The sequence below is a fragment of the Chrysemys picta genome, chromosome 4 (assembly GCF_011386835.1).
Source record: "Chrysemys picta bellii isolate R12L10 chromosome 4, ASM1138683v2, whole genome shotgun sequence".
In the NCBI taxonomy this organism is placed as follows: domain Eukaryota; kingdom Metazoa; phylum Chordata; order Testudines; family Emydidae; genus Chrysemys; species Chrysemys picta.
Window position 1 is genome coordinate 54,145,060 of NC_088794.1, and position 25,172 is coordinate 54,170,231.

Here is a 25,172-nt window from a genome sequence, read left to right on the forward strand (position 1 = left end):
GTGTGTGGGGGATAGGTAGGAAGGTCTCACTTAAGCTGTTGCCCCGCCTAATTGCTCTGACTGAGGAGGAAATGCTGCATTTCAGAGCCCTCTATTTAGCAAAGCTGACGGCACTAAATCCAGCATCACCTGTGTGGTATTTTCAGCACCCTACAAAGCCCGGTGATACTTTTCTGTGATTTGGCCATTGCATAAAAACACTCTAGGGGTGCGGCTGGCAGTTTGGGGATTTAGATCTCCACTTATTTAGCTTTGTTCTTGCTTCTTCTCTGCACATTTGCAATAAATGCTGTGTCTTTGTTGGCTGGTGAAAGCCAAAGGCTGGTTACAATTTAGATGCCAGTTCATATCCTCTGTGATTTGCTTTGTTGAATGAGCCTCCATATCCCCTAGCCAGCACCAGCTGAACAACAAGAGCTGTGGCCACCATGAGTGGGTATCTGACCTGAGTGGCGAATAGCAATGAACTCACGGGTCAGATCTGAACGCAAACCTATCCCCAAACTCAGAGCTGGTTAGAGTTAGGACTTAGGGTTCAGGGTCACAGAGTCCTCTTGGAAAAAGACGGATGAGATGACTGGGAATGATCAGGGCTTCCATGTTACATCTTCTCCCAAAGATGGCACCAGCAATAGCGCAGTGCCCCCTAGCATTGCAGCTGGGCACTACTTCACTATTGACCTGGCCGGTCCCTGAAGATCTCTTCTCCAGTTGCAGACCATGGGTACAGTTTCCCAAAGTGCCTGAGTCCAATAGACTTTCAGTGAGGGTCCTAAGTTCCTTGGTCACTTTTGAAAACGGTGCTGAGTCTTTGGATACATTGGTGCTTTTGAACATGTAATCCCAGGCCTAAATCTGCTTGGGCCCGTGAGATTGCACACTACATGCAGACAGGGGAACTTCTTTTTCCATTCTGCTTGCTCCCTAGAGATATTAAAGGAATACAAACATCACCACCACCACCACCCCCAACTACCACCACCACCTGTTTTCAGCTAACTTTGAGCTCTGTCTGCAAGTTTGCTTGAAACTCATAAAATGTCTAGACTCTGTTATGCAGGTGTATCTCCCATTTGCATTTCCTCTACTTTAAGAAATGGAAAAGGTGGCAATAATAAGATCTAATTTTGTTTTTGAGGGGCAATTTCCTTAACACCTTTCATGTCTTGATTAGAATTATCGTTTCTGTGAAGTCTTAAAAGCTTTTTGAGCTAGCAGGGCAGTGATAAGAACATGGCATCACTTATGGTTTTGCACTGAGTCCAGACAAAACGTTGGGACAGTGATCCATTATAGTCCTTGCAAGCCTTGATTGTCTCTCCCCAGAGTATGAAAAGTACTAAAGGAAATCCTTCTCTATCCTCTACCGTAAGATATGGTCCCTGCCCAGAAGAATTTGCACTCTAAATACTGTTCTTGTTGGTAGGTGACCTTGAATCACTGATTCTAACCAATGTCTCTTTGGTGATAAGAGAGATTATCTAGGAAGTACATGGAGTTGCTGGATGGCCCGTAGTTTGCGTGTTACTGGTTTATTCTCTTTCCTCTGCAGTTTTCTTTACCTGGAGAATCTGCATTGTCGCTCCTGGGTTTTCCCTTGTATCTCATTTTACTATGTGATGCACTGTCGATAAGCGTGTGTGATCATGTCTCCCGCTAGTGGCTGGCACACATAGATAAAAGCCTGCACGTTATTTATTAATAAAGACCAGATTTTGATATCCTCACTCCTGCTGCGTAGTACCTTGCTCTGCACTTGGCCCTACTGAAATCGATTGGACCGCTCATGGAATATGGTAGTATTCAACCCGAGTGAGGGCATCAGATCTTGGCTCTAGGGTGCTCTCCTTTGGTGTTCCCTTGGTAGAGGCTTTTGATGATGAAAGTCCTGGGTTCTATTCCTGCTGATGACCCATGGTACAACAGCTGTATATTGGATTGTTCTGACAGAGAGAGGACCTGTGTTTAGGTGAATGTGGGCCCTTCTGTATGTTTCATCATCACGCCATAGGCGTGGTGAATTGTGTGATCTCATTTCGCTGATGGCTTCATGGAGCCACACCACGCAGTGAGCTCTGAGTCACGCACCGGGAGCCTGCGAGAGGCCCTTGCAGGTACTGTATGCACCTACAAGCAGCTTGCATGTCAGTCCTGAACCTAGAGGTTGCCACCACTTCCCCAGCTTGGTGATCACAGACCTATTGACGGCAAGAGACTCATCCATGCTGCAGCTGTTGTACTGAACTGGCCAGCGTACCAGCGTTTGACCCAGAGGATTCAGAAAGGGGAAGGAATGCTTGGAGCAGAAGTCCCATATTATAACTAGCAGAGCAAAAGACCCTTATAGGCCTGCGATTGCCTTTCCCTGCTGATGTTGCCCTCCCCCATAGTTTTTTCTTTTACGTTAATGTTTTGGGGAATGCAAGGTGCTGGATTGACAGCCCTACAGGCTGGAGTGCTCCGCTTATCCATGAATGGGTACATACAAGGCAGCAGAGTGCTCTGTCTCTGCAAACGAGACACACAGCTGGCCATCCTATGAAGGAGGCCATAAGTCGGTGTCTATAGAATCATAGAATATCAGGGTTGGAAGAGACCTCAGGAGGTCATCTAGTCCAACCCCCTGTTCAAAGCAGGACCAACCCCAACTAAATCATCCCAGCCACGGCTTTGTCCATGACCCGTTAACTCTTTGGTCTGTCCGATGATGATGCTAACAGGAGGTAAATTAGTGCCTGTTATTACACTAATGAGTAAGTGCCCTTTTGTAACACTTCTCCAGTAGGAACTGTACTGAGACCCTCAAACTCATTACATTTGTGGGAGCAACTGGTGCAGGAGGTGGCAGAGCTCCAGCTACCAGCTTTCTTCCAGCAGAGTCCCCCTGCTCAGACTGAGTTCTCCGCCAGCTACAGTGCAGAATGGGCCTTAGCAGACCATGGAATATGGCTTTGTTATCCCCAATCCTGCACTCTCTCTGCAGGCAAAATTCTCCCTGACTTCTACAGGAATTTTGCCTGAGTTCGGATTTCAGGATCAAGGTCATTATTTGTTGCTACTGAAACATCTGTGGAGAAAAAAGGATGCTTGAGGCATATTTCTTAAAGAAAGGGAATTTTGTTTGTTTCATACAGCCACACACCCAGGCACCCAGATCCATGAGTCCAGATCCAAGGTTTTGCATCCTTCAGAATAGCTGCAGGTTTAACAGTTGCTTCCCTGGCCAATGCAAGTTGAACCATCACAGAACTAGATGAAAGTTGCCTCTGCCTGTGACAGAAGTGGATGGGAGGGGATGAGCGTCTCTGGAGAAGCAATATATTTTGCTGCTTTTGCAAGTGTTCTCCTTGCCGTGCTGTGTTAACAGGCAGCAACCACTTCATTTCACAAGCAAGATCAAGGGTGTTCTCCACCCATCACTCAGGGTGGGACCCAGTCATATTTCATTGCCACAGCTTTCCCCTGCGGCCTGGGAGAGACTTGGTCTCAACATGTTTATACGGCATCATTTCCTTTTTGCTGTCTGCTGCTCTAGAAATAAACAAACTGATAGTGAGTAAAAAAAAAAAATCAGAGCTGGATAATAAAGAGATTGCATTCTGAGGTGCAGAATTCAAGAAACACCCAGCCACTGGAGTGTGTGTGTGGAGGTGTCTTGGAGTTGAAAAGCAAATCAGGAGATCTGGGTTCAATTTCTGGTGCTGGCACTGACCTGCTGTGCAACCTTGAACAAGTCTCCTTGCCTCTCTGTGCCTCAGTTTCCCCATCTGCTCAATGGGGAACATGATAATGATTCTTCCCCTTTTAGTAAAGTGCTTTGTGGTCTGTGCATGAAAAGCACCATAACAGGACTAAATGTTGTTAACCATAATAATAATGAATATTGTTATGTGACGCACCATGACTCAGTTTCCCCATCTGTAAAATGGGGATAATGATACATATTTACTTACCCCCTGTGGGTGTTATGTGACTTAATTAATGATCCCAAAGTGCTTTGCAATCCTTGGCTGAGGAATGGTGCTCTGGACACACTTGTTAATTTAGATGTGGGTGGATTTTACTGCTTGTGAAGGAAAGGGATTGACTCCTGGGCTGGTCAGGGAAGTTCTGACTCTGAGAGCTCCTCTACCTTCGCAACTCTGCCATTGCCCCTCAGCCCCCTTCCTCATTGTATTTTTGTATGGATCAATGGCCCCTAGGGACTAGGCTTGGATTTCTAAGCTCGTTTTATTGGGGTGATGAGAATTTCAGACTCAAACTTAGGGCCCTAGCAGGATACGAGGGACTTCCATTGAGTCAATGGGACTAGGAGGACCTCAGCTTTCCAGAGCTACAAGTTTAGGCAGTATTGCAGTAGATCTTCTGCTCTGCTGGTAGGGACTGTAGGAAATTCTGAACTCACTGAGTGAATCTGTACTGCTCAGGGAAGGACAGGGCTGTGCGGAGCTGCTGTAGGAAAAGCAGAAAGTCTCACAGTGAGATTGCTGTGTGGGGACTCTGGTTGTGCTTTCATATGGAGCTTTGCAAAACTTGCAGTGTGGAATGAGTCATGATTTTCTGCCTCATTTCCCATTTTCAGGGGCAATTTCTGGGCTTTGCCAGCCCTGCTCTGCACTCTTAAAAAATAATAAAGCTAGACGTGAGGCTGGACTAAAACCCTGGACAAACACCCACAAGCTTTGGAGAAGTTCAGATCCCAGTATTATGGACTTGGGATCTATAGTAGGTGTGTGTGGGAAGTAATGATTTATTCCCCTTTGTTAATCCTCAAATAAGCCTGTTCCCCATAGGAAGTGTTGGACCATCTGGCTTCACCCAAGTGATACCAACGTAATGGAAAGAGGAAAAATAACATGATTCTTGCTAAGTGGAGAAAGAGGTCTTGGGTGCATAAACTGCATAATCACATGTTCTCCTGCTCCAGAGTTGGTTCCCCTTAGTCCAGATGGTGAACAAAGCATCCTTAATCAATTTTACCCTGCTGCTCATTCCATTCCCCACAAGATCTCATGAGGCAGCCCTCAGTTTCTGGCCAAGGTGAATCCGAGTGTGGAATGCCATTACTCAGAGCTACCTTTGGTGCTCGGATTCTCTTATTATATGTTACGATCACCCTGGATTGGATAGACATTAGGTCGAGAGCACTGCAGGTGAGGCACCAAGCCCACACTTGGAGTTAATTAAGTGATCAATTTAGGTGCATTTTAGAGAAAAAAACTGATTCGGACCAATTCTTTGGTGACCTGTACCCTCTGTCTGATCCAATGTGAGTATGTGTGTGCGCGCACATGAGCAATCATCTTGGATGACTGTCCAAACCAGTGGAATTCCCAACCAAGAAACACCACATGATAAAGGAGAACAAGGGTAATTATTATCAGCACATTCTCTCTGTTTGTCCCCTCCCTGCTCCTTTTCTCCCACCCCATATTATTGGGTTTGGTTCCAGGGGAGCTCCCTGAATGTTCTTTACATTCATTAGGTTGTATATCTCCTTTGTGCAATCAACGTCTGCTGTAATTCACGAATATATTTTGGTCCTCTCTTTGCTATGACCAGGAAACTGGCATGGGGGGGACGGGGGACAGCTGGTGACACTGTGCTCAGATATGAATATAACCACTGTTTATTTTAGATAGAGATCCAGACTGCTCTGTGATCCTAGTGCTAGAGCCAGCCAGAATTTTTCAGGTGAATAGTTTATTTGCTGAAAAAATCCAGCTTTGGTTCAAGTGAAACTATTCATGTATTTGGGTCAAATTCAGCAAATACTTTTGTCTGGGGGGGAAAAATTGAACAAGTCAAAATGTTTTGTTTTGACATTTTCTAGATGAAATGTTTCAATTCTTTCATTTTGAAATGAAGTTTCATTTAGAAATTTAGCTAGCTTTGTTTAAAACAAACCAACGGTAACCCCTCCCCCCCCCCAAAAAAAATGGGTGGAGAAAACTATTTTGAGTCGAATGAAACCACACAATTTTTGTATTTTTCAGTTCAGCCAGCAAACAGAAAAAGCAGTTCTTTGCTCAGCTCTACCTAGGGCAGATCCAGAGTCCAGTGTAAATGAGAGGGGATTTGACCCAGTCTGTTGGCCCGATTGTCCTCTCCTCTCCATAAATCTGGTGTAGGGGAGTAGAGAATCAGGCCCTCTACTCAGCAGCGTTCCCGCCCTCACTTGTGCCAGCTGTTGATTTTTGGATATCCTCTCCACCTGGCCCTAAGCCCCAGATCAGTGTGACAGCAGAGGATATTCCGCGTGGTTAGGAAACTCCGTTCAACTGTAATGACCAGTTCTAAGCTGAGAGAGAAGGAGGCATGCTGGAGCCTACTTAGCTGGGATTTGGCCCCTATGCTCATCCTGAGAGGATGTCACTGCATCCAAGCAGGGGAAATATCTCCTCCGTCCCTGCAACTTGAGTTGACTGACGTAGGCGTGCAGGCAAGAGGGCCTTCCCCTGTTGCTTGTTGGAGCGGTTCAAAGGCAGGGCTGGTTAGCTTATGAGCTTATCAGGGAAGCCAGAGCAATTCCTCGGTTTGGAGGGGACCCTGTTGCTTTTATGGTGGACGTGCTTATTCCTCAGTCAGAGTTAGAATACAGGGTGTAATGAACCCGACAACCAGCAGCTCTTTCTCTTTACGGTGGTGCCTTCCAGGAAGGAGAAATAGTAGGACCTAGGGAAGGGTGGAGGGTTTTGATCATATGCTTCAATACATGCCTCTTACAGGATCAGCACTGATGGGCTAAGGGGTCTAGACTAAAGGTTCCTGATAATAAGTGGGCTCTCTTAGCTCCTCTGGAGGTCTGAGCAAGCTGCCTGCAGCTGGTGTTATCATCATAATACGCCTGCTAGTCAGCAGAAGTTTGAATTCAAGCTAGGGAATGGGTGGCAGGACTCAAATGTCCTTTGCCTTTGAACAAACACAAACCTGCTGTGGACATACTACTCGAATGCACAGCACAGGACGTCCAGCATCTCAGAGGAGAACTCTGTGTGCAATGAGGAAAGTGCTATACACATGAGGGAGACAGGTGGGTGTATAACAGGGGATCTCAAACTGGGGCTTGGGACCACTCAGGGGGTTGTGAGGTTATTACATGGGGGGTCGCGAGCTGTCAACCTCCACCCCAAACCCGCTTCGCCTCCAGCATTGATAATGGTGTTAAATATATAAAAACGTGTTTTTAATTTATAAGGGGGGGGGTCGCACTCAGAGACTTGCGATGTGAAAGGGGTCATCAGGACAAACGTTTGAGAGCCCTGGTGTATAAGATGGACTCTGGTAACAGCTTCAGCAAGGAGTGTCAGGTTAGTATTGCACCAGAGAGCCTCGCTGAGGAGCAGCCCTGTGACAACTTCCATCAACCAGTGGTGGCCGTGTGGGGAAGACTTTGCTGTATCCAGTGGCTAATGCCACCCATGCACCAATAGTTAGTGCCAGGGAGATGGCCTTTGACCAAAGCCATCTCAGTATTACATTTTACACAGATACATCATATGTAGAGATGGGACCCTCCACAGTGACCCTTGGGAAGAGTCTAGCTGCTAGGAATGATGCAGTTAGAGTGGGTGAGGCTCTGACATCTCAGGAGTGGCTTGGCTCATTCTCTCCTGCCTAGCCATGATCACCTTTGCTCTGTGCAAGCTCTCAAGGGTACGTGATCTCTAGGGGCTGGGTGGAATAAAGAAGCAGCAGATTGTTTGACTCAGCAATTCCCCCCCCCCCCTTGCTATGGCTTCCCTTCATGAGTCAGTGTCGGGTTTGACGCTGCTAGGATTATTTTGAGGAGCTGTCAGCAATTTGGCAGAGATGTTTAGCCCCTGGGGCCTTTGCTGCAGCCATTCAACTATCTATTATGTTTCCATTAAGGACTTAACATATTATTGATGTGAAGCTGCTGTTTTTCTTGTCAATGTGTTCACATCGGGGGTCTGCCGGGAGAGCAGATGAGGGGAGGTGTGTGGATGGGGGCGTGTGCACGCTGTTTGTCTTGATGCATATGTTGTGGGGGAATTATTTCATCCTGCATTTTAGCACGGCCGGCAGGCGGTTGTTGTTTAGCTGATAAACTATCTCTCCTCCCCACAGTCCTTGGAATGGCGAATTCCAGCTTATTACCTTTTTTGGGAAGACTCTTTTCTGGTAGACAGTGAGCCCTCACCAGCAAGTCAGCACAGCTCCGATCTGGGCGGGGCAGGGTAGTTGGGAAACCTCTTGCACACTCCTGGGAAAACAGCTGTTGTGTGGTGAGAAGCTCATTACCGAAGCCAGCGCATGAGTTTTACTGCAGATGCTGCCAGCTGCCAGGCTGTTCCCATTCTAGACTTCGTTCAAGTGGCACGGCCCTAGTTGTTATCTGAAGGTTGCTGTGTATGGTACGGGCCTGATGCAAAGCCCTTGGAGGTCAGTGGAAAGACTCCCACTGACTATGGATCAGGCCTTATGTGCAGATAGAACAGAGGCCAAAGCAGAGAAGTGAGTCTCTCAACAAATCCACTCAGCACCTATGTGTAGGATGGGCTGGGAGTTCATAAGGTAAAAATCTGCAGCTGCCCTGTTCTGAGCTGGAGGGCAACATTATAGCCCCACTCTCAACCACGGACGCTGAGTTCGAGGCCTGAGTTTCCAAAGGAGCCCTAATTTGTACAGTGCTGTGGCTTATCCCATCCCAGAATTCATAGGGAGGGTTTGGATGGGGGCCCAGGACAATGGTTCATCATTCCCCAGTTCCTCTTCACTGTAGCTGACCAGTAAGTTACCAAGTCATCTCTTCCCCTGCCCTTTTCTTTCAAGGCAAATCAGGCCAAAGCTTGGCTTAGTTGGAGGAGGAACAGGAGGAGGCAGAGAAAGGGAGAGCTCCCTTTGTTCAGTAGAGTGCAGTTCAACTGGGACGTGTGGAATTAGGAACCCTGCCTAATGGGGTTGTCCTGTGAGGAACCGGTTTGACCCTCAAGCCACTCAATGCTGGTGGGCCAAATTTTGAAGACTTCTGTTCATCTTTTATGGGAGTTTGCCTGGGTTAGGACTGAGTGAACATGAAAACTAGATTCTGTCCTCAGTGATGCAGAGTCACTCCGGAGTCACTCCAGATTTATATTGATGGAACTGAGAGCAGCGTTAGCCCAACGGAAGGATCTCAGGGTGTAGCTTCCCAACTTCCATGAGCATTTGTAGGGTTGAGCAAGGAGCTCAGGGCCTTGCCCTGTAATGGCTGTTGATGGGGATTTAAGAGATGGAGCCAGTGTCAAAGGCAGGCACTGGCTATGGCCGTCGAGGCAATGTGTCTCGCAGCTCTCCCTGCCCAGGGGCTCAGACACAATGGCGATGGGCATGGCAGAAGAACCTGGCTAGATTAGAATAGCACTGAGCAGGCAGCGGACAAAGGCTCTGTTTTTTCTGGCCTGCAGCATGGCTGCGGGGCCTCCTCACAATACCACTGCCTTAGCAGCAGCATTAGTATCCCACTGGCATCTTCTGCTGATCAGGAAAGCTGCGTAACTGGGACCGAAGGCTGTGTCCACATGGGTATCCTGACGATGCAGATTCCACTGCGCTGTAAGAGGAATGGGCCAGGATTTCCAGTGTTGCTAGTTGTCTGTCAGGAAAGCTATCCTAACTGCCTGGGTTTGTTTTGTTTTGTTTTGTTTTGTTTTTTACATGGAATAAAACACCTTAGCACCCCCTTTCCTAGCTGGCAATGTTCCCAAGCCTCTGCCAAGCTCAGCCCTCCAAGAGGCAGATGCCAAAGTTAGCATCCAGAAGTGGTGTTGTTGCAACAGAATCTCAGGCCAGTTCTTGAGGTCAGTTACACTGGGGCAAATCTGGAGTAGCTCCACTGAAGTCACTGTGGATGTGCATCAGTGTAACAGATCAGAATCGGGCCCATTTCTTTGAACTAAATACGGTGGCGTTTTGCTGGCGTATCCCTGGCATTTCTTAAGAAATTTCACCTTATTGTTCTCAAAACTTCAAACATTATCATTGGCATGAGCTAGTCATTCACTCCTTCTTTAATGTATAAATCCATCCTGTTTTCCCCACATGGGCCCCATTTTGGACCTCTATTGGGGAATTCTCACATACAGGTTAGTGTGTCTGTCAGGGTGGAAGATGGATAAAAAAAGTTAATAAGGACAAAGCAAGCAATGGGAAGGATAGAATAGTGGTAGAGTCAGTGTCTGTGATGTGGGGGGGGGGGTGACACGCCTTTCACGTGACATATACACCTGAGCTCCAGACCCCTGGAGTTCATATAAGATCCATTCTGTGAGAAATGGGACATTTGCCCTGATGCCCTGCCAAATTCTGTTGGGTGGCAGTGTCACTGCACTCTGTTCAAAGGCTGCCACATTCCAGTCCAGAAGTGGCTGCATGTTGGTGTTAGGTGAGGTGGGTCAGGTGTATATAGAGTTGGTTAAGAGGCTTAGAAGCCTTGGGGATGAATATTAATGCACGGTATTGAGTAAAACTACAAGCAGATGGGGTAGTTCAGGGGCTAGGATGCTAACCTGATGCAGGGAGACCAGGGTTCAATTCCCTGCTGTGCTCCAGACTCCCTGGGTGAGTCACTTAGTCTCTCTAGCCTTGGTTTTCTAGCTGTACAATGGGGATATTAGCACTGCCGTACCTGGGAGGAGAGAGATGGCAGAGATTGTGAGGTGCTCAGATACTAGGATAATGGGGACCATCAAAGTACCATGAACAGGTCCTATTGTAGTTAATGGGTGGTGTGCCCACAGCTCCCATTAAAGCCAGGGCTCAGTGCCCCTCAGGATTTGGCCACATTTGGTGAACTCCTGGGAGTCACTTCAAGCCCCTTTTAATTGTTTTGTTTCCTGTTTCCTCCCCTTTCAGATGTACAACGGGACCCTTAAAAGAGAGACCGACAACCGACGCTTCAGCTCTTACAGTCAGATGGAGGGCTGGGGCAACCGGCACCACAGCAAATCTGTCTGCAGCCCCACCAGCCCTGGCGGCAACTACTGCCTTAAGAGCAGCCGGAGTGAGCCTGACCTGTGCTGCGAGCCTCCCCGGGGCACGCTCAGGAGAAACCAGATGGGAAGCCAGGCAGTGCAAAAGGCAACCCTGAACCGCCAGAGCATGTACAGCACCTGCAGCACCCACCATGGGACTGCTCGGAAACCCCTCCCGGACCGCAATCTCTCCTGCTCTTTGGGCAACAAGCCGGACGCGTTGTACGCCCAGCCTGTGACGAGCGGCAGGCAGGACGGGGTGTATGGGCATTCTATGTCCAGCTCCAGGTGAGTTCCCACGTGCCTGTGAGCTCAGTGGATTAGCCTAGGACTTCTCTGCAGGGTGAAATCCCAGGAATGCAGAGGCCTCGGATGAGTGCCTCTCCTGCTCGCCCTGCCACTTTGGGTTGGCATTCATTTCCCTGCAAAAAAGCACCGGTTTTCATACTGCGAGTCAAATTTCCAAATGGCCAGCTCCTGGGGTCTGATCCTGAGAGGTGCTGGGTACCTGGTGAGTGCCACTGAGTCCTACTGCACTCCTGAACGAAGCCTTTGCTTAGACAGCACTGGCTGATTTCCGCAGGAGGCGAGTAAGGATGAGCAGAGGCTCAGTAAGGGCCTCAGGATTTAGTCCAACTGCGAGTTTGTCCAGAAAGACGACAGAGTGAAAGTACTTCAAAATCTGATCCCAAATCATGCTGTGATCTATTCTACTCTGCTCATTCCCTTCCCTATACACAGTATGCAATTCCATCAGACACGTACAAGTGTGGGAGGTATACGAGGGGTGGCAGAGGTGCTTTGTGTCCCAAACATCACTGTCTCTCAAACATCTGCATTCAGAGATCGAGGAGCCTAGGGTGTGCTCAGGAGGTGATGCTCTGAGCCGTGGTGTTCAAACCTGCGTTGTCTCATTAGCCATTTCTCTGTTTGTACAGCACCAGCACAATAGGGCCCTGGTTTATGAGGTGCTGCCTCACTGCATAGAATTAATAATTACAATAAAAACAGCAATCACAACAGGATCTTCCCGAAAGCCTTGCCTAATTCAGCCTGAGAGCACGAAGCAGAAGTTGTGAAAATTCCATTTTGGGGGTCAGTTCATGCCCCTTGATCACTGTTGAGGTTTGACTTTTAGCTTTACACACCACTTGTAAATCTCCCTCATTGAAAATTGTCCACAGGTGTTTAGCAGGGTCTGAGACTCCGTGAGCTGGCCTGTTGGCGATTTGGCTTTATGCATGCGCAGCCTTCGCTACTTTTACACGTGCAAAATGTTATTCGGTTTAGCCAAGGCTTACCTTGTGGCTGGATGGCACATTGCTCAGAGCATGGTATTGTCCACTGGCTCATTTCCTAACCCCTGTAATTGCTTTGGGATGGAAGGCCGCCATTTACATAACTAGAAGCAATTAACTCCAGGAATTTCTGACCAAGGAGTTATGGGCAGTAGACTGAGAGCTGTAGGATGAAGAAATACACCCAGTGAACAGTTGCAACAATAAAGATTTTTTCTGCATAAGGTGAATGTTACTTTTAAGTAATTGGTCCCAGCTGGGTCGTTGTTTCCCTACTGAAAGAGCTGGTCTACATGGGACTTTTCTCATATGTAGAGAGTCCTGTGGCACCTTATAGACTAACAGACGTATTGGAGCATGAGCTTTTGTGGGTGAATACCCACTTCGTCAGATGCATGCTACCCCTCTGATACTTGACTCATATGTAGAGTTACTCATAATTATGGAATGATATGATTCCTTGAAGAATGGCTGTGGTTTTCTGAAGATTTACGCCAGGCAGAACTGCCCTTGTGTCAGAAATGCTCTCCAATGCCAAACATCCCCTGGTTAGGGAGTGGTCCCCTTTGCCGAACCCTCCCAGCTTGGGGCGTGACTCACCCTGCAGAACTGGTTCTGACTTGGGAGTTGTCTATCATGAAGCATTAGACTTGGCTTGGGAGGTGTCATCCTGGTAGAACTGGTTCTGGATGGGGAGTTTAGTCCTTTTTAGAATTGTACCTGACAGGGGGGTTGTCCCCCACTGTAGAACTAGTTTAGTTTGGGGAGTGGTCTGTCTGGTCAAAGTGACTCTGCCTAGTGCGTGTTGCCCTCTAGAGTGAATTGAGATTAAGGACACTTCCTCTGTGTAGATCGGTTAGGGAGTTGTTCCCTTTGAAAAGCCACTCTTGCTTGGAGGCTGAGGAGAAGAAAACTAGTTCTGATGGAGGTTGTTAGTAACCTGGGTCTGGTTGTGGAGTTGTCACCTGTGCGCTTGTTAGGTTCTGTAGAACTTGTTCTCACTGGGGACATGCCGTCTTTGTAGAACTGCTTTTGGGCTGGGTGCAGTTTGTTGTAGAACTAGATCTGATTGGAGAGTTCTGCCCCTTCGAGACTTAGGCAGCGTTTTGTTCTTTTGGAAGTACAGGTCTTTCTTGGGCATCTGTCCCCATCATTGAGAGGAGTTGTTGTCCTTGAGGAACTGGGCTTGGTTGAGTAATGGATACTATTGAAGAACTTTCCCTGGTTGTGGCATTGTCCACTATGTACTAGTGGTTCTTAAGGCGGAGTTTTCACCTTGCAGAACAGGGACTGTGTGGGGCGTTGTCCTCATACTAGGAACATTTTGTGTCAGAGAATAAGTTGTCTGCAATGAAACAGTGGCCTTGCTTGTCAAATTGTCTCCCGTGAACAACTGGACATGATTATGCAGTTGAATAAGTGGTTCCCCACTACAGAACTGAGAGTGCTTAAGGTATTGCCTCCTACCTAGAACAGGTTCTGTGCAGTTATCCTCTTGCAGAACTGGGTTCTGGTTGGGAAGCATCCTCCCTATTAGCAATCTCTCTGGACTGATGGTCCTCTCCAGAGATAGTCCTGGTTTTGGGATTGACCATACTGCACTACTGGTCTTGTTTTGGGTGAATTCTCCTTTTTAGAACTGATCCAGGTTGATGCAGTGTATAGGCAGGCATTGTACCCCTGAAAAATTGAGCTGGATTGGGGTGTTTCTCTTTTGGAGAACTGTTTACAATCGTGAGTGGTCCTCCTTGTGGAACTGGTTCTGATATGGATGCTATCCCTGCTGTAAAACCATTCCTGGACAGAGAATTACCCCTAATGTAGAGCTGGTCTTGTTCTGAACAATCCTGCTAGCCCATCTGGTTCTAGTTCCATCTGCTGCATCACTCTGTTGTAGAACGGGCTGAGGTTGGAGAGGTCTTGCTGTGGAATAGGGTTGGGCTGGGAAAATGTAAACCCATCCTTTTAGCCCTGGCTTTTCCTCAATCATTCTGAAGCTACCTCGTTGGGGACAAGTAAATGATACAGAGAAAAGAAGAGGAGGAGGAGGAGGAGAAGTAGTAAGAAGTAAAAGGAAGAAAGGGATGAGAGTTGAATTAAAAAAGAACTACAAGCACATATCACAGTGGCTTTTAGCAAGAGAAGATGGAAAATACTATTACCTTTTTGGTATGGCTATGGTATTATTTGCACCCTGGTACCAGGATGCTAAGTGGATTAGAATTGTAAAGCTAGCTATACTGAGTAATCCCTTGTACAGAACTGGATCTGGTCAGGGCATTATTGTATTTCTAGAACTATTCTTGGTTGTGTGTTTTCTCTGAGTTCTTTAGGAGACAACACTTCTCCTTCTAGAAATGACCTCTCTTTTGTGCAGTACTTTCTGTATGGGAAGGACTCCACTCATGTACCACTGGTTCTGGTTGGGGAATTGGCTGTGATGGAAGCGTATTGTCTTTCGTAGATTTGGATTGTGGAATTGTTGTTCTTGTAAAACAAAACCTTGTTGCGGGTTTTCCCCTGTCTTGTAGAACTGGTTCTGTTGGGAAAGTTGACCCCTTGTAGAACTTGTTCAGATCTGCTTGTAGAACTTGGTCTGGTTTGAGAATTTTCCCCCTTGAAGACCTGTAGTTCTCCCCTCCCCCCCCCCCATACACCAGGTCCTGGCTGGACAGTTTGCTCTGAACAGTTATCAGGCAGACTCAGTGGTTATGTGAATAACATCTTCAGCTTGTTTAACTCACAGCAGACAATCACCTCTTCGCTCACCTCTGCTTCCCCCTTCACCTGGATGTAAAGCATGATATTCCTGTTCTAAGCCCTGGGGCATGGTGGGACTCACTGGGGGCCACACGTCCCAGCTCAGAGTCTTTGAGGGCTCAGAACGCGCCTTTTGTTGTGCTTATTCCAATGGCTGCTGCAGCTGATCAGCTCCCAAGTAGTGCCATTTGCATGTCCCTAAATGGAACTCTTTGCAGTCAGTTCCTCTTCCAGTCGTATGGTGTGTCACTCGGTCACTCCTTGCTGGCCATGTTGGCTAAATGATCTGTAGCGACTCTGCCCAGTTAGGAGAAAGCTCCCTTCACTCCAGGGCCACCAGATTCAAACTGAACGCTATGAGCAAGTAGTGAAGGGCATGCTGTATATAATGCACGCTAGGAGCAAGGGCGTCTTTCGTCCCTCTCCAGCTGGTACACATAAGAGGACAGAAAACTACTACTGCCACCAGCTAGGGGAGTCCTACCTTTAGCTGAAGCTGTAGAAGCTCTCGCCTTTAGCACTTCCAGTCCCAGATTCAAATCCCACCAAGTTAGGTCAGTTATACCTGCTCCATGATAGCCTGCCAGAGAGGGACTCAGTGTTCTTCTCTGTAAGGACGAAAAGGTGAGTTCTGGTGCCTGCAGACCCTCCCTAGCATGAGGACTACTGGACCTGAGCTGTAGCATGCACTGAATTTCGAAGGGGAACAGTGTCAGCCATAATGTGGATGTGCACTGAGATCTTCTTTCAAGACATGGTTGGCATGTTTGCTTTAACCCCACTGTTCAGCTTTAGGCTGAAGAAAGAGGCTAAGATACATCTGCTGGGTACACCTTAAAATGTGTGGCTGTTGGTGGCAATGGCATGTGGTGACCCACTTGCCCCCATTGGTCAACATCTCATGGAGTAAATGCTTCATCACCTCAAAAGTGACAGCGGGTGTGGGCATGACCGTAAGTCGTATAGAGAATAACTGACAGAGGAGCACTAAAAACCTGAGCTAAAGAAAAGGGCCACGGGTATAAGACTGGATGCTATGGAATAGGCAGCAAAGCTGTTGACTCGAATGGGATCCTCTGGACTTGTTGCCTGGCCAGAATGCAGTACAAAGCCTGATGTATTCATCACTGTCCATGTGTGGCTAACACAAGACATCCTGGCAACACTGCCGGGGCTGTGCTATGCTAGCCTGGCCTGCATGGGTTGTGCCTGAAGCGCTGGGTGCTGCCGCCATAACCACAGCAATATAAATTATTCTTAAAAGTAAGAGCACAACACCTCACTGATCTGTTATAACCAGTATTGCAGACTAGTCTCTGATGGAGGTCGTGATGCCTGATATAGCTCCTTTCTGGAGATGACTGGGAGACTGAAGAGAGGTCAATAGCAGGGAATGTATCTATCTTCTCTGTCCATGCCGATGGAACCATGGGGTAATACCAAATATGGAGACTAGCCCTGAGTCGTTCTTCCCTGCTGTAAACTGCCTCTGCAAATGGCCATAGTTCAGACTCTCATCACAAGTAATCACGGCCTGGTCCACTAGAGGCCAGAAAGAGTCGCCTGAAGTATGTATCTGTTTCCCAAAGGTAGTGTGATGCCTCTGTTTGTTATGACATCCATCACAGTTGGCCTAGCAGGGGTTCATACTGCAGTCGTTCACGATAGGAAGAAAACTTCCTTCTTTCAGTGTCTTGTGAATAGCACACTGGGGTTCATCTCCCAGGTCTTTAGCTCTCAAACCACTGAAACAACTTGCCAAGGGTGATAGATTCTAAGACCAGAAGGGACCATTATGATCATCCAGTCTGACTTCCTGTATGACACAAGCTATAGAACTTCCCCCAAAATAATTCCCAGAGCAGATCTTTTAGAAAAATGTCCCATCTTGGTGGATTCCCCATCATTGGCAATTTTTTAATCAAGATGGGATGTTTTTCTTAAAGATCTGCTCTGGTTCAAAACATGTATTATTTTGGGGAAAGTCTATGTCCTGTGTTATTCAGGAGGTCAGACGGGAAGATCACAGTGGTCCAATCTGGCCTTGGAATTTGTGAATCTATGAAGAATGTAAGGGAATCCGCCTAGATAGCTGCCTATGATGCCAAAGCTTCAACACTAATTATTTGGGTGGATCAAAGATGAGTGACAATACTCTGAGCCATATTTGAGCTCCTAATGGTTGTGGAAAGGGGCTTGGTGCAAGGGGTTTTGAGTCATATGTTAGGAATCATTGGGCTTGTGGATATTATCTTCTCTGTAATGTTTTTAATAAACAATGAGCAGTGGCTTTCCTAGCTCCTCCCTGCAACTTCGTCCCCAGGGCCCCTAGACTCTCAATAACAAAGAAGAAAAGTTTCCATTCTACTTAGTTGCTCTGGTTGTAGAACTTAACCTGAGTGAGGAGTTGTTCCCTTGGATGAATTCCCCTGGAGAAAATGGATTCTGGTTGCTGACCCTTTCCACTGTGGAACTGGATCTGGTTACAGAGATTTCCCTCTATGGTTCTGGTTGGGGATGAATTTGTCACTCTGTGGAAATGCCTGTGTGGGGAATTGTCCTTGAAAAACTGGGGAACTCGCCTATAAAATTGCACCTGCGTTGAGAACTTCTAGAACTGGATGCCATCATCAGAGCCGCCATCACAGCTGGCACTCATCGGCTGGTATGCTCAGCAGAATGGCCAAAGATTGAATGATCCCCGGAGATAGAACTTTCCTACTTTCCTCTCCCAGTCAGCATGGATAAAGTGCAGGGAGAAACTTCCCCTGTCACAGCTCAGGCTGTGTCTGTTCTGTTTGTGGAGGGAGGGCTTCAGTTCCAAAGCTACCATCAGCCTGGTAGAGATGGTCAGAATGGATTAGATAAAATGACACCATCCTGAACCTTCACCAAAACATAGCCCAAAGCAAACGTCTTCTGAGGATCCAAAGGTTCAAAGTCAACCTTTCCTGCCCCCATTTTATATGAGACTGCACTTCTTTGTTTCTCGCTTAATAACAAAATCTCAGCAAGAGGGGCTATCCTTTATGGGGAAATCCTATAGAACTTAATAGAGATGAAACCATTAAGGTACCATGGAAGTTACTCTGGACAATCTATGCAATGTAATAGAGAATGACACCTTTCTGTGGATTGTTTAATAGAATTTAATAGAGGATCGTCTCTCTATATAGAATCTCATAGGTTAATTTAAAAATTCCGTAGAAAAGATATAAGTCTCTTTTAGAGTCTGCTGGATTTTCCCATCAGGGATATTCCCTCCATATGCTGAAACAAGAAACATCCAATTCCCAAAGACACAATGTCCTGACAGGACCTGATCGTGACTCACTGAAGTCAACGGTAAAACCCCACTGATGTCAACAAGAGCACAAACAAGGGAAAACATCATGGCAGAAGCTGAACTCTTGGGTGCTTTGTTCCACCAAATCCCCTGAACATTTTAGTCTCACCCATCCTGTGACCTACCATTTTCCACTTGCATTCAGTTAATTGTTTAAATAAAATTAAACAAACAATTGGACTGCTAGTGCTTGATTTTTCCTTGCATTGCACTTTGTGTTGTCATTAGCATTGTGAAGTGGGAGCACTTTCTACCCACTCTGCATAGGTGCAAGGCAGGAGATAATCGGGCCCCTCGTTTCCAGAGCAAGGAGGTGCATTTTCAAAGGTCTGGGTGGGTTTTTTCCCAGGCTTTCCATCCACCCCACCCCCCACCAAGTCCGTACTCTCTTGTCACTCACCTCAGGATTCTATAGACATCTGCAATCATTCCACTGTCAGTGTCCATCTGCAACTCAACTTAAAACCTCCCTCTCTAGGCTCTTTTTCTGACAAAAACATGGCCACAAACAACAATGGCTTTCCTTGAAACAAGCTTGTGATTTAGCACCCTGAATGTTAAAGTAGATACGTATGATCATGGGCATCAGTCTGAAATCTACAAGAGGTCACACACAGCTTCCCAGCCTTCTTCTTGTAAACAAACTACATTGTTCCATTATTATGGATGTCAATGGGAGTAAGGACTGGGTAAAAACTGAGTCATAACCTGAATACTTGGCCCACCAGGTTTCTTGCGTTCATGGTGGTTGCAGCTCTCTTTGCATGGACCATACTGCAATATTGATAGATCTGTCTAGATAAACAAACCCATCAGATCTAACAGGAGTAGGCTGAGGGGCTGTTGCCTACTTGAATCTGGTGGCATCTTTCAAAGAAGTCATCAGCCTCTAAAGCATCTTGCACTTGCCATGTAGTGACTGATCCATTTCTTTCCCTTCTTTTTGTTTAGAATATGCAATGATGAGCTGGACAGCGTGGCAATGACCATCCAGAAAGCCATACAGCTCCTGTGCTCCTCCGATGAGAAATCTCAAGCCATGGGTGCGTACTACCTCCAGCACACCTGCTTCCAGGATGAATCTGCCAAGCAAGAGGTAAACTAACTTGTTCATGGCTGCATTTTCAAAAGCAGGCTCTGGGTCTGGGTGCCTTCATTTTAGAAGGTCCACGTGAGATATCTGGGGCCTGATTTTAAAGCAGTGCCAAACATCTTTATCTTCCATTGCCTTCAACTGGAATTGTGGGTGCAAGCACTTTGTGAAAATGTGCCCCAAGGTTCATTAAGTGAGGCTTCCAAATATCAAGGCATTTTTTCCCAGCTGACAGTTTCATTCATTCATTCATTCATTCAATTCAATTCAATTCAATTCAATTCATTCATTCATTTATGAGCAGGTGGTTTCGCTAGCCCCTAGGCTCACAGCAATGAATTCCTTTCACAGGGGCTCTGGTTACTTTAGAGAAGTAGGACCAATTCAGTGCTGAGACGAATTAAGTCTACCAGTCTACAGACAGTCTAAGCTTGTGTGACTGTTACCTTCCCCCAGTCTCATCAACATGTATGTTACATCAACTCTAGGCTGCCTTAGACTTAGATTCAGACCCACCTCCCCTAACACATCAGCCTGGAATTTGGCCCCTTGATTCTGAGTATATATTACACCAACATACATGTCGCCTATGGATGTGGCCCATGGTTTCTGGGTGCAGGTAAAGCACTATGGGAAGTTGTTATATTACAATTATAAGGTTGTCTCTAGGTAGTTTTTCACTGCAGTAATAAGACTCATGAGGCTGTATCCTCAGGTGATGGAAATCAGTGTAGCACTGCTGAAGTAAGTGGGAGCAAACTCTAATTTACTCCAGCTGAGGATCTGGCCCATGGTCATTACTTGAAAGTCTTAATTGCTGACATCTGTTAGTAATAATACCTAGCTCTTTTCATCGGTAGAGTGTAGAGTGCTTTACAAAAGGGGTATCATTCATTATCCCTGTGTTTACAGAAGAGGAAACTGAGGCACAGAGCTGTGAAGTGACTTGTCCAGCATCAAAGCAGGTCAATAACAGAGCCAGGAACAGAACCCAGTTGGTCCCAGGCCAGTGCTCTGTCCACTAGGCCACAGTGCCTCACTAATCTGATACCCTAGTCATCAAGGCAATCAGCACAGACTCTCTTGACTACAGCTATCAACCCATTTGACTGCCTTGTGAAGAATGGGGTATTTTGGGTCTAGCCAACCTGTACTGTTTAGCGTATCTTTTCAATTCCAATTAGTACACACTATGCTGTCTTCTTGTGTTAACGTCTATCGCCATGGTCTTTTAATACACCAGAGCAAATAGACGAGCTTTTCATGGGATGCTGATCCTTGTCTGTCTTCCCCTCTCACAGGTCTACCGGCTGGGTGGAATTGGCAAGCTAATAGAACTCCTCCGCAGCCCAAACCAAAATGTCCAGCAGGCTGCAGCTGGGGCTCTTAGAAACCTGGTCTTCAGAAATCCTGCCAACAAGTTAGAAACCCGAAGGCAGAATGGGATAAGGGAGTGCGTGAGCCTCCTGAGGAGAACTCCGAACACTGAAATACAGAAACAGCTGACAGGTACATGCAAGCAAACGAGAGAGCCTCAGCTGGTGTAACTTAGGATAGCTCCACTGACTTCCACACCAGCCTATAACACCTGGGAATCTGTCTCCTAGACCTCAGGGTCTAGGAGTCTCACCTGCCTGGCACCTTGCGTTGCCATATGCACCTGTGCAAAGTACAACACTACCAGACCGGCATGACACTTTGCACACACTTTCCCCAGATGCAAATGACAACACAAAGTGCAAGGCAGTGCAGGATCAGGCCCCTGGATTGCCCAGTTTATCAGCTTTGTGGCTCTTGCGCACGGTGGCAGGGATTCCCAACTACTGGCCCGTGAATCAGGTCTGAGACTTAGAGATCACACCTATCCGACCAGGTTTACCACCACAGCTGTGACCATCGAGGGTTTTTGAGCTATCAGGGCCTAAGTGTGATCATCTGAGAGCTGGGTCCAGGGCATTCTCAGGGGAGGGTCCCATCCTCTGGCACTTAGTTCCCCTTCCTGGTCTGACAGGAGCTGAGATTTGGGGGTTTATTTCAGAGAGTATTGCACAGTCTGTTTAGTGTCCCAGGCTTTTCCTGAAGAGTTGGGTTCTACTGGGATCAAGTTCATGTGCTAACAATGGGTCAGCCCGAGTTGTATTTGATTATATTGTACTTGACACCAGGCTCCATTCTGAACTGTAATAGGGGGCCTCTGTCCCAGGCCGGTGTGATGCCTCTACCATCTCCCATTTAACTGTATATACTCTGAAACTAGAATTTAGAGTATGCCCAAGTCCCATCGTGGGTTAGAGGGCATACAGTTAAATAGGAGGCAGTGAACACTGCCAGAAATACAAGAGGTTTTTGTTGCCTGGAAAGGATGGAGTCCACTGAGCTAGTACAATGCATTATGGGAGAACTAGGTTCAAGACCCTTCTCATGATAATATGGACTAGGTAGAAGAGGTGACATTCTGGGTCTGTACTGGGAAGCTTGGGGGTTTGAATTGTACACACAGCACCACACAGGTTGATCATGTAGTGACATATTGGTTGGTTTCAGATGAAACAACCTTTTCTGTTAGAGCTGGGATTGGACGAGGAGATTGGACCAGAGTGTCGCTCTCCAAACCTGGAGGCTGTCTCAAATGCCTCAGTTGTAGACCTAGAGCTTGATTCTCTTCTTCTTTGCACCAGTTTTCCATGGATGTAACTTTCATGGAGTTATTCCCTAATTACAATGACAGGTTTCAGAGTAGCAGCCGTGTTAGTCTGTATCCGCAAAAAGAACAGGAGTACTTGTGGCACCTTAGAGACTAACAAATTTATTAGAGCATAAGCTTTCGTGGACTACAGCCCACTTCTTCGGATGCATATAGAATGGAACATATATTGAGGAGATATATATACACACATACAGAGAGCATAAACAGGTGGGAGTTGTCTTACCAACTCTGAGAGGCCAATTAATTAGGAGAAAATTTTTGTGTCAGTATATAATGCCTGCGTCTGTAACTTTCACTCTATGCATCCGAAGAAGTGAGGCTTTTACTCACGAAAGCTTATGCCCAAATAAATCTGTTAGTCTTTAAGGTGCCACCAGACTCCTTGTTGTTTTCCTAATTACAATGTTAGTGAGAGGAGATTCAGGCCTTTACTGCATCAAGACCTTAAGGTCATGTTTGTCTTGCATTTTCTTTCTAGGGCTGCTTTGGAACCTGTCCTCCACTGATGAGCTTAAAGAAGATTTGATACACGAAGCCCTTCCTGTCTTGACAGATTATGTTATCATCCCTTTCTCGGGGTGGTCTGATGGGGTCAGTAATAGGACAAGAGAAATTGTTGACCCCGAGGTGTTCTTCAATGCTACAGGCTGTTTGAGGTAAGTCAGCAGACAAGCATTGCTCACACCCTTTGTGGCTATGCTTAAAATGGGCCCCTTCTGTTGATGTGTCTAAAACGCATTAGGGAAAATAGGTGCCGTATCTACACAGCTGGCAGTTAGACACAAAAGTAAGATTTCCCATCTTTGCTGAAAATGCCACCCTCCTCCGAATGTTCCTTCATAAATAGACTTGGAAGAATTAAATTTTTATTGGTAAATGTCAGTAAACATTGATTTCAACATACACACCAAAACTGATGAAAAATATTTCAATCGATAATAATCTCAATTTACAGACAAGCAAAGTAAGAAAAATGCCTCTTGAGAACTTATTAGAGTTTGATTTAAGGATATTTACTTTGTATATTTTGACATGTGATGTTGACTATTTGTATTTTAAGTTATAAACCTTTAACTTTTTGAATCTCAGCATCTACTGTCATTAATTATTGTCTGATCTCCCAAAATTTCCTGCAATTGCAAACATTTAAATTGATAAAAAAAATACTTAAAATAAGCATGATTGATATTATCCATCAAAATTATAAGAACATCAGAATGGCCATACTGGGTCAGACCAATAGTCCATCTAGTCCAGTATCCTGTCTTCCTACAGTGGTCAGTGCCAGATGCTTCAGAGGGAATGAACAAAACAGGGCAATTGTCAAGTGATCCATCTCCCATTGTTCAGTCCCAGTTTCTGGCAGTCAGAGGTTTAGGGACACCCAGAGCATCAGGTTGCATCCCTGACCATCTTGGCTAATAGCCGTTGATGGACCGATCCTCCATGAACTTACCTAGTTCTCTTTGGAACCCAGCTATACTTTCGACCTTCACAACATCCTCTGGCAACGCGTTCCACAGGCTGACTGTGTGTTGTGAAGAAGTATCTCCTTATGTTTGTTTTAACCCTGCTGCCTATTAATTTCATTGGGTGACCCCTGGTTCTTGTATTATGTAAATGGGTAAATAACACTTCCCTATTCACTTTCTCCACACCATTCATGATTTAAAAAAAATACAAGTGAAATTCTGCCAAGCCTATTCATAAAGTTTTCACAGTGTCTAGAGCTAGATGAACATTTGCCACTGAACTCGTTTTTCAATAGAAAATTGGGTTTTTGATAAAATAAAAATTTTTCACAGACAGTGTCTTGTTTCCTTGAAAAGTTTTGATTTTTCATTAGAAAACTTTTTGAATTTTTTTAGCCAAAACAAGGAATTTGGGGTGGGGGATGAGGTCGGTGGGTTTGAGCCAAAAATGTTCAGGTTTCAGCTGAATTTTTTTAAATTTTGATTGCCAAAAAACAAAAATTGTTTTCCATTATTTGATGAAAAGTCAAAATTTTCTGCATGGGACTAAACCTCCACATTTTCGATCCAGCTCTAATGACTATCTCTTGCCAACAAATTCTAGCTGATTCTCTTTTTATACTGGATCCTTTCATTCCAGTTACAGTCACTGGGTGTTGGCCCATCCCAGTGTAAGTGTCTGTGTCAAAGTGAAAGGCTCATATATGGGCATGGGATGGTTTTATTTCTTTCTTGGAAAAACCAGAGAACTTCTTAGCATGAAGATCTTCGTCCTGACTTGCAGTTTCTTCTACCAGCCTCCAGCTCCCCCATCACGTTGGGAACAACTCAGTGGGGAGATGAAAAAGCTGTATAATTAGGTACTTTAACGAACTGAAGCGCTGCCTTAGGGAGTGTAGCAACAGACTGCGCCCTTGCCAGACACGCTAGCTAATGGGAGCTACATTCTCTTGTGAAACTGACTAAGCGGACTGCAGCAGGGACTGCAGATTACTCTGCCTATCACTATCAGTCCCCAGAGGTCTCAGCCTTTTGAGGCTAGAGATCACTTCTGAAGGACAGTGCGCTACTGCCTCCATCCCTCTTTTGGAGGAGAACTTTCCCTGCGCAGTTACACAGCAGGATGGTTCTTGTAAGCAGGTCTATCATCTGCTCCATCCCTCTAAAGGCACTGGAGCTCAGATACGAGGATACATATTAATGGAGAAATGGCAGTATCGGGGGATACTGCAAAAATAGCCATCCAGGGGGCATGGTTAGTCTTCTGTGCACTGGTTTGTCATTTCTTGTGCCCATAATGCATAGCAATGCCACGGAGATAATGCCAAACTTGAGTCAGTTTGGGCCTAAAATGGGTCGGTAATAATGAGGGACATGGACATCTGATCATTGTCCGAAGCCTAGCCACTCGTTTCTGGCTGGCAGGTGTCTGTGAGCTATTGCAAACCACTCATTTGCGAGCTACCGGTGCATTAAAACAAGACCATTTCATGCCACTGCTAAAACTCTGCCGTCTGAGC

General features: G+C 46.2%; 1 protein-coding gene across 1 annotated transcript in view; it reads left to right on the forward strand.

Annotated features, from left to right (window-relative positions):
- The window catches only part of PKP1 (plakophilin 1), a 54,329-nt gene that overhangs the window by 9,921 nt on the left and 19,236 nt on the right, over positions 1 to 25,172 (forward strand). Inside the window, exons 3-6 of the mRNA XM_008176902.4 lie at positions 10,858 to 11,264; positions 19,332 to 19,476; positions 20,775 to 20,982; positions 22,659 to 22,836. Of these exons, the coding sequence (XP_008175124.2) occupies positions 10,858 to 11,264; positions 19,332 to 19,476; positions 20,775 to 20,982; positions 22,659 to 22,836 (938 nt within the window). The remainder of the gene's footprint in view (positions 1 to 10,857; positions 11,265 to 19,331; positions 19,477 to 20,774; positions 20,983 to 22,658; positions 22,837 to 25,172) is intronic.